Source organism: Homalodisca vitripennis, unplaced genomic scaffold, assembly GCF_021130785.1.
Source record: "Homalodisca vitripennis isolate AUS2020 unplaced genomic scaffold, UT_GWSS_2.1 ScUCBcl_9065;HRSCAF=17430, whole genome shotgun sequence".
Classification (NCBI taxonomy): domain Eukaryota; kingdom Metazoa; phylum Arthropoda; class Insecta; order Hemiptera; family Cicadellidae; genus Homalodisca; species Homalodisca vitripennis.
In genome coordinates this window covers 4271-19991 of record NW_025785185.1, presented here as the reverse complement: position 1 = coordinate 19991, position 15721 = coordinate 4271, and the positions used below count along the sequence as shown (strand labels likewise).

Sequence of the window (15721 nt, the reverse complement as noted above, 5' to 3'; positions counted from 1 at the left end):
TCTGGACTTGTTGTCGGCAATTTGTAATGTAGTCAGTAGATTGTTTGTGTTTTCTTCAGTGTTTTTTAAGCCTTTGGTCATAGTCTTTTTTTCCTTGCTGCAGTTTTCACCTTTGTTCCTCAGGTCGGCCTGTGCAGAGTTCTTTTTCCAGAACTTCAATATATAGGCTTTTTAGTCTTGGTACATTATTAATCATCCCAGTATTTTCTTTGTTTATGTCCCCTTGTTTCTGGTTGTTTTTAATGGGGCAGACTTCGTTCATGATTGTCTGTATTGTGAATGTGAAAAATGTCATAACAAGGCTTTGATTGGCATCTTGTGTTAGGCAGACAGTATCCCAGATATTCAGGATGGGTAAGGTTAGAGGTAGGGGCCACCTCCTATCGAGATCCATGAGGAAGAATTAGGTCACTAATCTCAAAGTCATGTCCCCCCTGAAGAAGGGGAGGCCCAGCTTTCAACCAGCCTCTCCAGTCAAAGCAGGCAGGGGTGACACACCCTTGTTGAGGCTAGACAGAACCTATGACAATTAAAGAACCCGACCAACTCCAACCATCATCTCTTGGAGTAGAATAGACATATTTGAATTACCCATGCACCCAAGAATCTTGACTTTTGTGGTTAGTGACGTGCCTGGACATCTATAAGGTTGCCCAGATTGAAATGACACTTCAGTTTTTGCTGTGCCCAGTGGTAGGTTCAACTGGAAGGTATAAACCTGTCAGAAGTGATCCCTGCTGGGTGCATTTTACCTTTAGATACCTTTAGATGATGTTTTTTACAGTAAGACAAAATTTTAGGGTGGCGAATTAAAAGCTTAGATAGACAAATAGATTTCTTATGTAACAATGGGCTGCTCTCTTTCAAACCCTGTTGCATTTTTAGGCTATAATAAATACTTAACATGCCGATGTTGAACTAAACATTTTTATAATTTTCCCCTCGCTAGGAACGAAATGTGGAGAGCGTCGCGGTCAGCGAAGGATGAGCGAGTTCGTGAGATACGTAATGCGGTGGAGCTCATGATCGCTCGGCTCGATTCTCAGCTTAAGGCCAAGCTGTTGACACTGATGGCACAGAAGTCATCTCTGACACAGGAGACAGAACAGCTGGAGGCCCTTCTGCAAGAGATTGAACGCCAACTGCACACACGCAAACGGAGTGAGTTCATATCTCACTCGGCAGAGCTCTCGCGGATGATACATCAAGTTCGGAAGAAACCGATGGCCAGCTTCGTTACAGCACCGGTACCTGCCGACTTTCAGAGGTAATATTGGTGGATTTGAATTTACCATTTGTTGGATAATTATAGTAATATGTGCTGTTCAAGTTTGTAATAATTCATTACAGTTTTGTATTTCACTTAATTTGACACATAAAACACCTCCTAGCCAACAAAACGGAAAGATTAAATATAGTAGGAGTTCAGGATAACAATCTGTTGGTGTTAGAAATTGTAAATTATTGTATTAAGTTGGTTCGTGTTTTCTGTTCATCAATCTAGTGAAATGTCTATTGGTGTAACTAAGACTTGGTTTAGGGTGGGAATTTTCGCCATGCAGCAGTTTACCCGGTTCCAATCACAAGGCCGAACCTTTCTACTCTCCTCCAGTCTGTGTTAGTTTGTATTGTTGTTGTCAAATGGTGACCAACAATGTATCTATTATGTTACAGTGAGATAGTGCCAGGATATGACAGCAGTACCTTCGCCATGCAACAGTTTACTCAGCTGCAACACAAGGCCGACCCTGTCTACTCTCCTCCCCTCCACGTCAATGGTCTTTGTTGGCGGCTGAAAGTGTACCCTGATGGGAACGGAGTTGTGAGAGGCAACTATCTCTCTGTATTCTTGGAACTGACGGCTGGCCTGCCCGAAACTTCCAAGTAAGTTGCTGGAAATAATACAGTAAATCTAGTGAAGGAAATGGTGAGAGAAGAAATTATGGATGAGAATAAAAGTTTAAAAGGAACACGTCTGATTGATGGGATCATAATTTGCTTCCTTGTAACTGGAACTCTCTTCTCTACCTGGAACTGAGGGCTTACCTAAGTTCATATATTTATCTTATATATAATATATTATGTGGAAATTTCAATTACTCATTCTTTTTTTAGACTTTGTAACTGAAAGTGATTGATTTCCTTTCAATCATTAATTTTCTCATCAGGTGGAAAGTGTGAATATAAAGATTTAGTTTTACGCATGCAAACAAGTATTTAGTTTTTATTTTTATTGGTTATTCAGAAAACATTTTTATTGGTACCAGAAAATGTAGTATTCATACTTTATTGTACATCATAATTTTAAAGATAAAACAGTGTAAACTTAACAAGAAAAACTAAAAAGCATTTGGATATGTAATTGTCTTCAAAATGAGACAACTTCCATAACAGTTTTACATTGATCGTCTGGAGATCGTACTAATATTTAAACAAATATTTAATAATGTGTGTCGTCATCATGGTACCGTCTTGTGATCGGCGTTTTGGTACTGTGTCGGCCGTCCACACGTGATAAGTGGTTAATGGATTAAAAACTATTATACAAAAATGAAATGCACACAAAAATTAGGAAGCAAAGTTTTATTGTTATTTTTATGGTTTTAATTCTAATTACTATCGTCTTCTTCTATTTAAAATAAGGAAAAAATAAAAATAAATAAAAGAACTGAAATAGAGGTTAACAAACAATAATATAGTAAAAAGCAAGATAAACAAAGCTTATAACAACCAATGTGCATATATGGCAAAAGTAGATGTGACATGCGAGCTACTGGCTGTGTCGACAGCTGTTTACAGTTGATTTTAAAGTATTTATTTAGCAACAAAAATCTGCTCAAATAGTTCTGTAAAAGATCGAGAGGTAGCAGCACATGTCGGGAACAAGAGCTGGTCGTTAAATTTGGATATAAATTCAATTCAAATTTATTTGCAGTACATTATAACTGCACACCTTGGTCTGGCTCTGAGTTTGAGCAAGCACGAATTCTCCAATCCTCTTTTTAGCCTACCCATCCTCATGGGCCACTGGCCTGTGCGAAGATCTTATAAAACAGAATAAGGATGAGAGTCGATACAGTGTGAGCTCTACATACAGTAAATTATAAAAAGTGCGGTTGTAGGCAGGATTTAATCCTGCATTATCTCTAGTTCAGCTCCAGTCTCGATACCTTAGATCACTGACTCTTATTATTGAAGTAAGGATTCTCTGCAATGTAACATTGAGATCAATGAAAAGTGAGACTAAAGTTTCAGTTTGTTCAATTCCAGGTACGAATACAGGGTGGAGATGATACACCAGGGTTCGCGAGATGCCAGTAAGAATATAGTGCGAGAGTTTGCATCCGACTTTGAGATTGGGGAGTGCTGGGGCTACAACCGCTTCTTCCGCCTGGACCTGCTGGCAAGTGAGGGATACCTCAACACTGAAATGGATACTCTTATCTTAAGGTAACCACTAACAATTCTTACATAAAACAGTACATAAAACATGAAGAAAACAGAATTTTTCCGGACATTTGCCATCGTTCAGTGAAACAAAAAAATCAGTAATACTTTGTTTCAAGATCTGCAATCTGATCTCTTCTTCAGATAAATACTAACCTAACACATAATTACAAACTAGGCCAATTGCAATTATTGGCCTTTGGTCAGTCGTAGGTGGTTGATCGACGAAATGCAGACATATTGTGACCTGTATTCTGTAGTTAAGTTTTAATAATTAGTGTTGTGTTTAGTTTTTTATTGAGTGCTTGTTTTAGAGTTAGTGAAGTTGACACACAACATGGTGGTTGTGATTCCTGACTTAGGCGTGCCACAACGCTCTGGTATGATTTGTTTATTTTAGCCTAGTTTGTAATTATGTGTTAGGTTAGTATTTACCTGGCGAAGAGATCAGATTGCAGATCTCGAAACGTAGTGTTCCCATTTTTTTTTTCACTAAGCAATGGCAAATGAACAGAAAAATCCTGGTTTTTAACAATCCTTCCATTGTCAAAAATAAATTTCAAACAAAGAACATAAAAAACGTTGTGAGTAAAATCGTATATTATAGTTAAATGTATCCTACTTATGATTGCTTTGAGTATTTAGTGGTATTTATATCTGATATCATATTTTGATGATGGTCAACTTATCGGAGTTTACTTAATAGCCCACTGTTGGTCGCCATATGACGTAGGTTAGATGTGTCGAGTTAATTCATTGTCTCACGTTGTTGATGCCATGTGTGGATGTGCCGAAAGTATGTCATCTTGCTCATTTAATACCCTGAAAATTGATCGTTATATATAGAAAGTCTGGATATGGGTAGAGACAGTAATATCCCACATGGTAATGTGAAGTAAGTTCAGATGTAGTTCTTTGTTTGAAGGTTATTTTTGACGATGGAAGGATTGTGAAGGAAACAGGATTTTTCCGGACATTTGCCATCGTTCAGTGAAACAAGAAAACATTATTTTAACCTAGTTTGTAATTATGTATTAGGTTAGTTCTTTACCTGAAGAAGAGATCAGATTGCAGATCTCGAAACGTAGTGTTACTGTTTTCTTGTTTCACTGAACGATGGCAAATGTCCGGAAAAATCCTGTTTCCTTCAGATGTATGTCATGGACGTATTTGTTTGTTGATCCGGTTCCAGGAGAGGCCACCCACCTTCTTCCAGTGCTGCAGAGATCAACAATGGTATTAGCTGCTAACCCTTCAGAATCAGTATGTGCAGCAGATTTACAAACGTGTGTGTTTGTTTGTTGATCAGGTTCCAGGTGAGGCCACCCACCTTCTTTCAGCGCTGCAGAGATCAACAATGGTATATTGGCCAGCTGCTGACCCTTCAGAATCAGCATGTGCAGCAGATAAATGAGTTAAAGGAGGTACTGTTTATCTTTCAATGACACCCTTTTATGAATTTTAAAGTAATGAGAACATGTACTTTTTTCCTAGTTAAGAAAGGACAAGTTTTTACTACTTGTTAAGAACTACTAAGTTATCAAGATTAATTTTTTGCAATGAAAATGTATAACTGGAACGGTGCCAATGAGAGTTCTATTCTGCTAAATTGAAATACTTCATTGAGTTTTCAGAGTTTCATTCACACAAACAGAAAATATTTGTATAGGAGTTTTAAAAACTTTGATTTTCTGTAGATTATTGTCGAGGAGAATAAGAAGTAAGAGGTGGAAAGACGGGGATATTTTAAAGATTTATTGTTGTCAAATAGTGGAGATAAAAAATGTGCACTTTCATCTATGTCTATTTTACACAATATAACATATTAAAAACACACTACTATGTCTATATGGACCAGAATGTTTCTAGTCCTTAAGTAAGCCTGCAAAGGGAGTAGGTGAGTTAGTAAGTAAATTGACTGATTGATAATGTTTTGCTTAGGAGGCTCTCCGGATTTGGTTATCAACTGGTAAACTAACTCCCATTCTCTCAGGTTTGATCTGTCTGATTGGGAAGAACTTTGATAACTTATGTTGACACTTCAAATTGAATCTATCTGTCTCTCTTTCTCTGTTGACAAATTACCCAGATGGTAATAAATCGCATTTGTACAAGTGTGTACGATTGCCATGGTCATTAAACATTTTTGTCAACTTTCTAAAGGAAAAGTTATTTTATTTTTGCACTGTAAATTGAAAATTAAGGAATTTTGGTTTTCCATTTTGATTTTTTTTTTTAAGTTCAATATGATAAAATGCAATTTTTATGTGTTACAACAACAGCAACACAATGACACCAAAAGGAGAGAGTAGATTCCGTTTATTGAAACCTTTTTCTGTTTTGTAACACTTGATGATGACACATATCTATAATTCTGTGTTATTTTAATCTCCAAGATATATAAATACTATGGATTGTCAAATCACTCAAAACTTCCCGTAAACAGATTTATTACATTTCCCCGCAAAATGTTGTGGATTAATTGTAGAATTATGATGGGTGTAACGTATAAAAACTGTTTTGTCAATAATAACTGATCAATGCTTTTGTGTTGATAGCAACTGACGATCAACTTGTGCGGGAATGCGTTGAACGCTGCGATACGCGGAGTTCAGCAACAATTCAAGTTTGCAACCAAGCAGTGTCAACCCAGTGGACTCTGTTAGACTGTTGAACACCTCTCCTTCCTCGCCCAGGTATTGAATCGTATGTGATGTGCTTGGGAAATAAGGATAAGCTATAAGTTACACTAGTGAACTAGAACTTGGGAACTCGAGAGTCATGAAACTGAGAAGTTCAGATGTCTGAATGATTAATGTTTTAACGCTAATGTCATAACAATTCAAATGCTTTCACTTTCAACTTCTATCAAAGCGTGTTATATTCAGTCAGTTTCTTATCACATTAGACAAGATCCAGATGTACAGTGTTCGTGAACCAAAACTGGTTTATCTTAAATTAGCATCTGAAATGGTAACATCGTAACATTGATACTTGTTGTGCCAGCAGGAGTGGCGGTGTCTGTCAGGAGACACAGTCAGGAAGTAAAGTACATCGCCGCCGCCTGAATGTAGTCGATCTGTCCAGCTCTGCGTCCACGCCAAACCTGCGCACCTGTGCACAAACGCTACCACTGCCTCACAATATTTCCAGTGCCAGCACTACAGACAGTGAGGTATGTTTGCTTCTGATTTGTCACATCATCGTATTAGTATTTCATGCCTGTTTAGAAAAAAATTATCGTTCATCTCTGTCCTTTCAACTAACTGTCTATAAACTTGGAGAACTCAGCATGAAAGAAACAGTTTATAGATGTTCGGATTTTGCAGGAGCTCAGTGATACGGAAGACTGTGAACACCAAAACAACGCCACTAGACAGACCGGTGGGGAGGTTAGCAATGACGAGAACGATGTGGATGACGAGACAATGTCAGGTAACACTACGTTTGTTGTGACGATTCAGCGAATTTCTTACATATTTACGAGAAACTGATGGATTTTTGCTCCAAGCTAACCAAAATTTGAATTACCTGATTGAGTTAATATACTTTTGAAACTTTTTACAAAATTAATTAAGTTATATTATTATCCTGGGTTTCAAATTATCCATATCCAATCTACAGATGATCCGCAACTAATCTTTTCACTAGAAGTACATTTGTTAGTTCATATTTTTAGGAGAGAAAGTTAACACTTAACATATTAGGATAAAATCAATTGAGCTAATGTACTGAAGTATTACAATGAAAAGTATTAATGAATACAAAAAGAAATAAATGTCCCAAAGTACCATTCCTTAGTTAAACTTTGATAGTTCAAACTTATTAAATTTTAAATCTTGGATGATTTTAATTTATTTTCTGATTTCATATCGTTAGAATCATACATATAATGGTAAAATCGTTTGGTTAATTTGAATTTTGTTTTGGGTAGTTCAAAACTAGTATGTCTTCTAAATTTTAGATTTATAGAAGAGGGACAACACAATTGTTATAGTTTTGAAAGTGCAATTTAGAAAGAGGAAAACTCATGGTGCAAAACATTGTACGGAATTGGAAATGTAACTCAGACTGTAGCATTATTATCTGAATTATTATAAATTTAATGAATTCCTCCTCCAAATTTTCCATCAAAATTATGACCAGAAAAACTTACCTCTATTTGAGGATGAAGGCCTGTTAGGTGGGAATAACATGTTCTACTTTTGTGGCAGCAATTTTGGTTTCTTGTTTTTTCTTAATTTTTCAGTTAAATATAAGGATAGAACTTCACTCTGATTCGGTTTTACACTTGATTTTATAAACAAACACAACACAAGCAGTAGGAATACGAAGTGCTTAACAGATTATTACTTATTATTACTTGATAACAGTGTTTGACTGCAAATTGTTTATAGTAATGTACATTAATGTGAACTCAAAGTGACTTGGACAGTTTATCTCATCCGTAAGCAATTTTGTTGATGTACATAACCAACTGACTAACAAGGTTAGACTTGTACATAACCACACAGTCGACGTTTGACATGACTGGGAGCGTCGCGACCCATTAACAAGCAGAAATCACTACTGATATCAGCTCCTGTGGCAACACCGGTAGCGTATTAATCTTCTAAGCGGAAGATCCCTGGTTCGATACCTGGCAACGGAGTTTCAATTTTTTGCGTCGGGAAAATGTTGTAAATAATTTTAATAATTTTAATCCTTGCATTTTATACTGTTATTTCTTCCATATTTTATTGTTACTGTATTATACTTTTATTGCATTTTTATCCATATATTTATATATTTTATTTATTTATCAACGATGAATTTCACTGTTGAAAAAACTAACTCTGGAAACCCCTGTATTATATTTAACAACGTAAAATATAGACAATTAAGAACCCTGAGAAATGGTGAGATTTCCTGGCGCTGCTTGCTGGGGAAGAAGTGCGGTGCATCAATAAAAACCGATGCGGATATAACAAGAGTAAGTGTGTGCAATGTAAAACACACTGGTGAGCACGGAGTCACCATGCGTTCCCTCTTGTCTCCGCTGACCAAGCCTCGTGCTGTGGCCGCCTCGTCATCCTCCATTCCACCCGCTTCACCAGCTGCAAAGACGTCTGCACCCTCCACACCATCGACACCCGTCACGCCGTGTGCGCCGGTCTGCTCCACGCCCGACCCTGGCCTCGCACTGACCGACACCACACCTGGCCCTGGGGAACCAATAAGCGTAGCATCAGTCTTAGGAACACCTGAAGACCCAGTAGCGGAGGTTTCCCGGCTTAAAAAAGAGGTTACGCGTCTGGAAAGCGAGTTTAAAAAACTGTTGGATCACACCATCGAATCCGACTCCCGACTACTTGAATTCACGGACCAGATATTTCCAGTGAATAATTCGAACACGCTCCGCGTCGACCGGACCGCCCGCACTTCCGCGACGGTGGACCGCGGCGTCCAGTGCGAGTCAGAGCCGTCCCTCAGCACGCGAAAAGACCCCGCGCCCGATTCCTTGGACTTCAGTGCGCAGTGCGATTTGCAGTCAACCGCGTGTGCACGGTGTGCTGAGAATATTGATATTATTTGCAGTCAGAAAACAACAATCGAGGTTCTTCAGGCGGAAAATCAATACTTAAATCAACAGTTGACAGCAAGAAAGGACGCAGATGAAAATTCTAAACAGCCATGGATTAAAGTGACATCAAAAAAGAAAGTATCTCCAGCTGAAAAAACTCACTCTCAGGTGTTTTTCAGTAAAAAATAAAAAAAAACTGCCTGCTCATAGACAAAAAAGAAGGAAATACCCTGAAATCTCTAACTCAAACCTCTCCAGCCCGAACCATCCTCAAAACAACAATTTTAATCCTCGCAAAAAACTGCAGACTTCCCTTACCCCGATCCCCCACCTCCGCTCCATTACTATTAGAGGTGACAGTCACGCCCGTTACATCGCGGGACTTGTCGGGGACATGACCGGCTCTCCGTTCTCTGTTGGTGACGTGTGCATGCCTGGCGCCGGCCTGCTGGACATCGTGAGCTCGGGCCACACACCATCTCGACCCGGAACCCACTACGAGGTGTTAATCGCTGGCTCGAACGATCTAGCAGTGGGCAAAACAACGCAACATATACAGCAACCTGGAGGCCCACATCGCTACCAGACCGGCCAACACCGAGCTCGCTGTAGTCACCTTGCCAATTAGACATGACCTGGCACCAGACCATCCCATCCAGGACGAGACCGTGCTCGTGAATGCTTATATTGAGGAACTGGCCGCTCGCTATAACATTCAAGTGATTGACTTCAATAAAATCGGCCGTAAGCATTTCACGAGGCACGGTCAGCATCTCTCAATGCGGGGTAAGCGGCTGATGGCTGAGATGGTGGTGGGGAGCCTCCTGGAGCTGAGACCCGCCCCTGCGGGACCGAGGAAGCCTGCGCGGCCGCCGCACGTCACTGCTCCGACGGCCGCCGCCCCTCCTGCCATCGTGCCGGCGCCTGTGGCTGCCAACGGGGAGACGGCCGACACCCCTCAGCATCCCCCAAGACACCAGCATGTCACCTATGCCGAAGCGGCGAGGGGACCGTGTACTCCGGACGGTGACGGCCTCAAAGGACGCTCTCTTTTTTTTAGGGACCGCACCTTCAAGCGACGGGGTGGTGTGACCGCCGGTTGTAGAAAAACAAACAAAAAAATTCAAAATTTCACATTCAAAATACGATACGACTGCTTCACCAAAATTCTCAATCGGCAACCAACAAACTTGAGGAAATTCAACTCATGTGTGAAGATTTGAAAACAGATGTACTTGTTGTAACCGAAAACGGTTTCAACAACAAAAACATACATCTTTGCCACATTCCAAATTACAAATTGGCAGACGTTTACTGTTGACACCACTCCAAAGGAGGGGAGTTGCTATTTTTGTGAAAAATAATTTCACCTTTTCCAATTTTTCAATTCAAGGAAAAGTTGATCGCGACTTTGAAGCAGTTGGTATCAAACTTCAAGGCAGTGACACAACATTGTTGGTCATTGGAATTTACAGGTCTCCCAGTGGAAGTGAAGAAATTTTTTTTTTCTAAATTTGAAACACTTACTTACAGACTTGACCAATCACAGAAAAGACTTCATCCTCATGGGTGACTTCAATATTAACGCAATGGACAACCAGAATCCAATCACCAAAAGATGTGTGGATTTGTTGAGGTCTTTTGGCCTTGAGTTGCTTGTCAAGTCTCCAACGAGAGTAACGGCAACTACTCAATCAGCTATAGACAACATCATTTCCAACATTCCAGGTGTCGCGGTGTCCGTGGTCAACACAGCAATCTCGGATCACTGTGGCCAAGAGGCTGTAATCAGTGGAAAACACTTCGAAAGGGAGCTCAAAATCACAAAAACAGTAAGAGACATGAGGCCTGGAAACATTGCTCTTCTGAACACTTCCCTGTCCAAAGAAACGTGGAACTTTCTAAATTTAACGCAATCAGTAGAACAGCAGTTTCAAACGTTTAACGAGGTCCTAAATTATCATCTAAATTTGTGCTGTCCTACGAAAACAATCAAAGTTTGTCAAAAAAAGGCAAACAGCAATTGGATCACAAAAGGTATATTGGTGTCGAGAGAGAAATTAAAATTTTTTCTCCGAAATCAATAAAAACACTTCGAACGCTGAATTCAAACTCTTTTTCAATCGATACAAAAAAACATATAAGAAAGTGATCCAAGCAGCGAAAGCTATGGATGTCTCAAAATCAATTATATCTTCAAAAAATTGTTTCAAAAACAATTTGGGGCATCATCAAAAATAACAAAAGACAGGGTGATCAAATCAAACTTACAATTGGAGATGAACTTGTATGTGAGGCTGGGAGGTGGCGAACGAGTTTAACAGATTTTTCGCGTCTGTGGCTTGCGAGCTAAACCCCCGGCCATTGCAGCCTCAAGTGAATCTTAGGCGAATACATAGTCCAGTAACGTCACTGGCACTGGTACCGGTTTTAGAAGAAGAGCTTGATCGAATCTTTAGACAGCTCCCGTCCAAAAAATCGAACGATATTGAATTGACGTCTATGTGGCTCATAAAGAAATGTTACAAACATATTCTGAGCCCACTAACACATTTAATTAATTTGTCTTTTGAACAAGGAGTATTTCCCTCACTCCTACAATCCGCGAAAGTAAGTCCAATTTATAAAAAGGGCGATCCCTGTTCCACAAATAATTATCGGCCTGTCTCCATTTTGCCAGTTTTGAGCAAAATTTTTGAAAAATCTTTTTTGATCAGAATGCTGAAGTTTTTAAATCAAAACAACCAATTCTCTGAATACCAATTCGGATTCAGAAAAGGAAAATCAACTACCGACGCTGTGGCGAATCTAGTTGAAATGGTTGTTGAGGGTATAGAAAATCGAAAATGCCACCTTAGGTGTCTTTCTCGACCTATCTAAGGCATTCGATTGTGTTGACCACGAACATCTGCTCGACATTTTGGAAACACACGGCATCCGAGGCGTGCCACACTTGTGGCTTAGATCATTTCTAAGCGACAGAACTCAAGTTGTCCAAATCTCAAATCAACTTTCAAACAAAATCCGACTGGACTATGGGGTTCCTCAGGGATCTATTCTTAGCCCAATTCTGTTTCTGCTATATGTCAATGACATTGAGTCATCACTAATGCACGGAAAGGCCGTGCAGTATGCTGATGACACGACTCTCTTTTTCAGTGAAAAATCAACATCTCTCTTGGAAGAACGCTCTTTTGTTGATGTCAACAATTGCGTTCAACACTTCAACAGCCTCAATCTCCAAACAAACACAACGAAGACCAATGTCATCAACTTTGCTCTTCGGCCTGTGGATTCTCGGTGTGGTCCTGCCACTATGTTGGCAGACTCCATACTAGAAGAGGTCTATAGTTCGAGATTCCTTGGAATACACCTTGATCGAGGGTTGACATGGAATAATCAAATTGATCACGTTTGCGCCAAAATATCCTCAGGAAATTTTGTTTTGAGGAATCTAGCCAAATATTGCCCCACTCAGGTACTGATGACGGCGTATTATGGCTTGATTTACCCCCACCTTACCTACGGAGTGGCATTGTGGGGTGCTTGTGCAAACAATCAGTTGATGAGGGTCTTCAGATTGCAAAAGCAAGCGATTCGAATAATCGCACATTTGAAATTCAGAGAGTCATGCAGAGAATCTTTCAAAAGTTTGCAGCTGTTGACCCTGCCGAGTCTCTACATTTTCGAAACAACACAGTATTGTATGTCAAAATGCGTCAAGACAAGTGGCCAAGACATACATTCATATGAGACCAGAGCCAGGGGAAACTACCGAATTGGCCAACACAGAACGGTGATTTATGAACGCCTGCCATCACAAGCAGGAGTTCATTTCATCAACAAGCTGCCACACCGAATAAAAAATGCCCCAACGCCCAAGGCGTTCAAAATTCGTCTAAAACGCTTTTTAGCGACACAGGCATTTTATAATGTCGACGAGTATTTGGCAAAAAACTGGGAGACCAGCCAATAGGTATGTCGCCCCGTCGCTGGTGGTGGGATGATTGGCGAATAAAAGGAAATGAATGAAGGTGAAATTGTATGTTTGATTGAGGATTTTGATGTAGAACGGATGGAAAAATTTTAGTTACAATAACGTCATTTGACGCATGCTATACATGTTAACCATGTCTTGGCAATAAAGAAATTGGATTTGGATTTGGATTTGGATTTAGATGTAAACAATAACAAGAGTTAACACTTTGTACCCTGGGCCCTTAATACATGTTTCGGCGTGGCTCCCTGGGGGTTTTATGATGCTTTAAAAAAATTCTATGTTATTACAGTAATTATGTTATAAACTCATACTATATATCTTTTTAAAGATAGAGATACATACTTTTTTTAAATGTATACAAATATAAAGTTTATTTTCAAAATAAAATTATTACATAATATTGAATGTTATGTAAAAAATACAAAAAAAGTTTTTGCTACATAGCTTGTTAGTTCAGGTAATTTGCCTTAGAGTGGTAATTTTTAAAGTACAATGGTCTGAATCAAATATAGGATCTCGCAAATTTTCGTTTAGATCGTTCATAAAATCAATATTTGGTCCCAGGTGTGTATCAAAATCATCGTCACTTTCCAACTCGCAGTTAAACAAAAGATCGTGAATTGCATCACTTTTGATTTCATCACCCATATTATTTAAACTTGAAAATAATAAGTAAATAATATAAAATAAAATCAACGGAAAGTATAGAAGAAAGAACAAAGCGAGTATAAATACAAAACAAAACACACGGATAACCTCACATTGCTTGCATTTGCCTTTACTTCATTCAGTAAGAAACTAAAGTTATGATTATTTACAAACAGTTAAATTCACATTTATAATACATTATAATAATATTTGCTTCATTATTTGTCGGCAAGATTTGTAGAAGACATCACTAAGACTCACAACAACACACAACGTGAAACACTACAAAGCAAACTGATAGTACCGACGATCAGCCGTGGCGCCTACGATCAGCTGTCTAGACTCGCTTGTAGTACGACGATAAATATACGTATTTCATTACTAAAACGTGACCCAGGGATCTCAAAACCAACTAATACGAACTTAGACAACCAATGAACATAATCAAAATGTTTGAATCCAAAAACAAGATGACTGAGCTAAATAATACAATTAAATAACACGACCCGAGCTATATGGTACTCGGGCTCAGGGTACAAAGTGTTCAGTAAATGCAACTGTTGTCATCCCATTGGTGAGTGCTGTCAATAAATATTGTCAACAAGCTGTATTGACACTGCCACTTTACTGTTGAGAGGACAGAAAAAAGGTAAACATAAAACTTGTACCTCCTCAAATAATTGAATTTCCATAAAATATGTTAAGTAGACAATTTTGGCCATTATGAGAGTTACTGAGTGGAGGAACAGGATTAATTACTAAGTATTAAAGAATTTATCTTCTTCAGCATAGAGTAATATGGAAGGAGAAAGGTTCAGTGCAAGTGTTATGTAGATAGTGATTGCTCAACAGGTCATAGATATAAAATAACAGTTTCGTGCGACATACATATAAGGAAGTAAAGGAAATCAGATACTAGGATTCCATAAATTTAAATTACTCTCGGACTCATGGGAGAACTTTGTAAAGGTTCTGTGAAAACTTTATTACGGACAGGCCTCAGTAAGAGGTGGAGTGCGATCAATAAAGCGAGCAGACATTGTTATAGAACTGGGCAGTCTCTGGGAGTCATGGTCCAGCGGGAGTGGCAGCGGTGAGGAGAGTCCACAACAGTCCATAGTTCTTGAGACGACGGATCAGTGCAGTCTGGTGATAATAGATCTGCCGACGAGAGAGGATGATTCCCCACAGCCGGGGCCCCGCGGGGAGTGACAAGTTTGAAAAGATTCCAATTTGAAAAGAATAAATGTCTTTCAAGTTTTTGTGCCTGTGTCTGTGTGTTTGTATTTTATGCAACAGCAAATTAAAAAAAGAAACAGTTCAAGACATCTTTCATACATTTTTGTATTGGAAAACAGATAAAGAAATTGTGTATACAACATTTTTTCAATGATTGAAACTGGAATTTTATTTTCAAAAATATTAAACAGGATTTGTAGACAACAAATTCATTTGGGTATTAATTTATGAAATAACTTTATGTCAGATGCAAAACAGGCAAGATAAAATGAAAGTTGTCAGTCATCTCACTTCTTATTGACAGATCATTTACAAGTGTCATGAAAGAATTAAAAGGGGAGGCATCTACTTTGCAAATGTACAATTATGAGAAAATGAAATGTTAGATGGGCACTACATTGTAAATCTTATGTTATTTTATAAAAACACAACATTTGATGAACTACGTAGAAGCATGAAGAATAGTTAAGTATGTGCCAGTAATTTCCTTTATGAAAAATAAAAGTACAAAGAAAACATCATTTTGTATCCACAGACACTTTAAAACAATTAAAAAAAAAAAATTGCAATTCCAAATAAAACAATTATAATGGTACTGTCATACTTGCTGGCAACTAAATATATTATCCCAAGATAGCATGACAGATAAAAAGTTGAATTTCAATGGCTGACGATATTACGGGATGGACTCCAACAAAGAGAAATGCGGTCAATATATACAGTAGCTCATATTCTGATGTTTCCATCGATTCTTCAATCATGTTGATAAGCGTTTTGGACTATAAGAATACAAGAGCGATTAGATGTCTACTAGACGGATGCCA

General features: G+C 38.6%; 2 protein-coding genes across 3 annotated transcripts; both read left to right on the top strand.

Annotated features, from left to right (window-relative positions):
- The first annotated feature begins 954 nt into the window (after window positions 1–954).
- LOC124374569 (E3 ubiquitin-protein ligase TRIM37-like) lies at window positions 955–6598 on the top strand. 2 transcript variants are annotated; one of them, XM_046832762.1, is made up of 6 exons: window positions 955–1267; window positions 1675–1884; window positions 3271–3450; window positions 4757–4871; window positions 6006–6143; window positions 6457–6598. In XM_046832762.1, exons 1-5 carry the CDS (start codon window positions 957–959, stop codon window positions 6111–6113), a joined length of 924 nt encoding a protein of 307 aa, XP_046688718.1. In that variant the 5' UTR covers window positions 955–956; the 3' UTR covers window positions 6114–6143; window positions 6457–6598. The 2 variants fall into 2 exon arrangements, with proteins under 2 accessions (XP_046688718.1, XP_046688719.1); XM_046832763.1 differs by having other exon boundaries at window positions 6454–6590.
- LOC124374568 lies at window positions 6294–14918 on the top strand. The gene is made up of 4 exons (XM_046832761.1): window positions 6294–6334; window positions 6457–6622; window positions 6777–6882; window positions 14707–14918. Exons 1-4 carry the CDS (start codon window positions 6294–6296, stop codon window positions 14868–14870), a joined length of 477 nt encoding a protein of 158 aa, XP_046688717.1. The 3' UTR covers window positions 14871–14918.
- The last annotated feature ends 803 nt before the right edge of the window (window positions 14919–15721 follow it).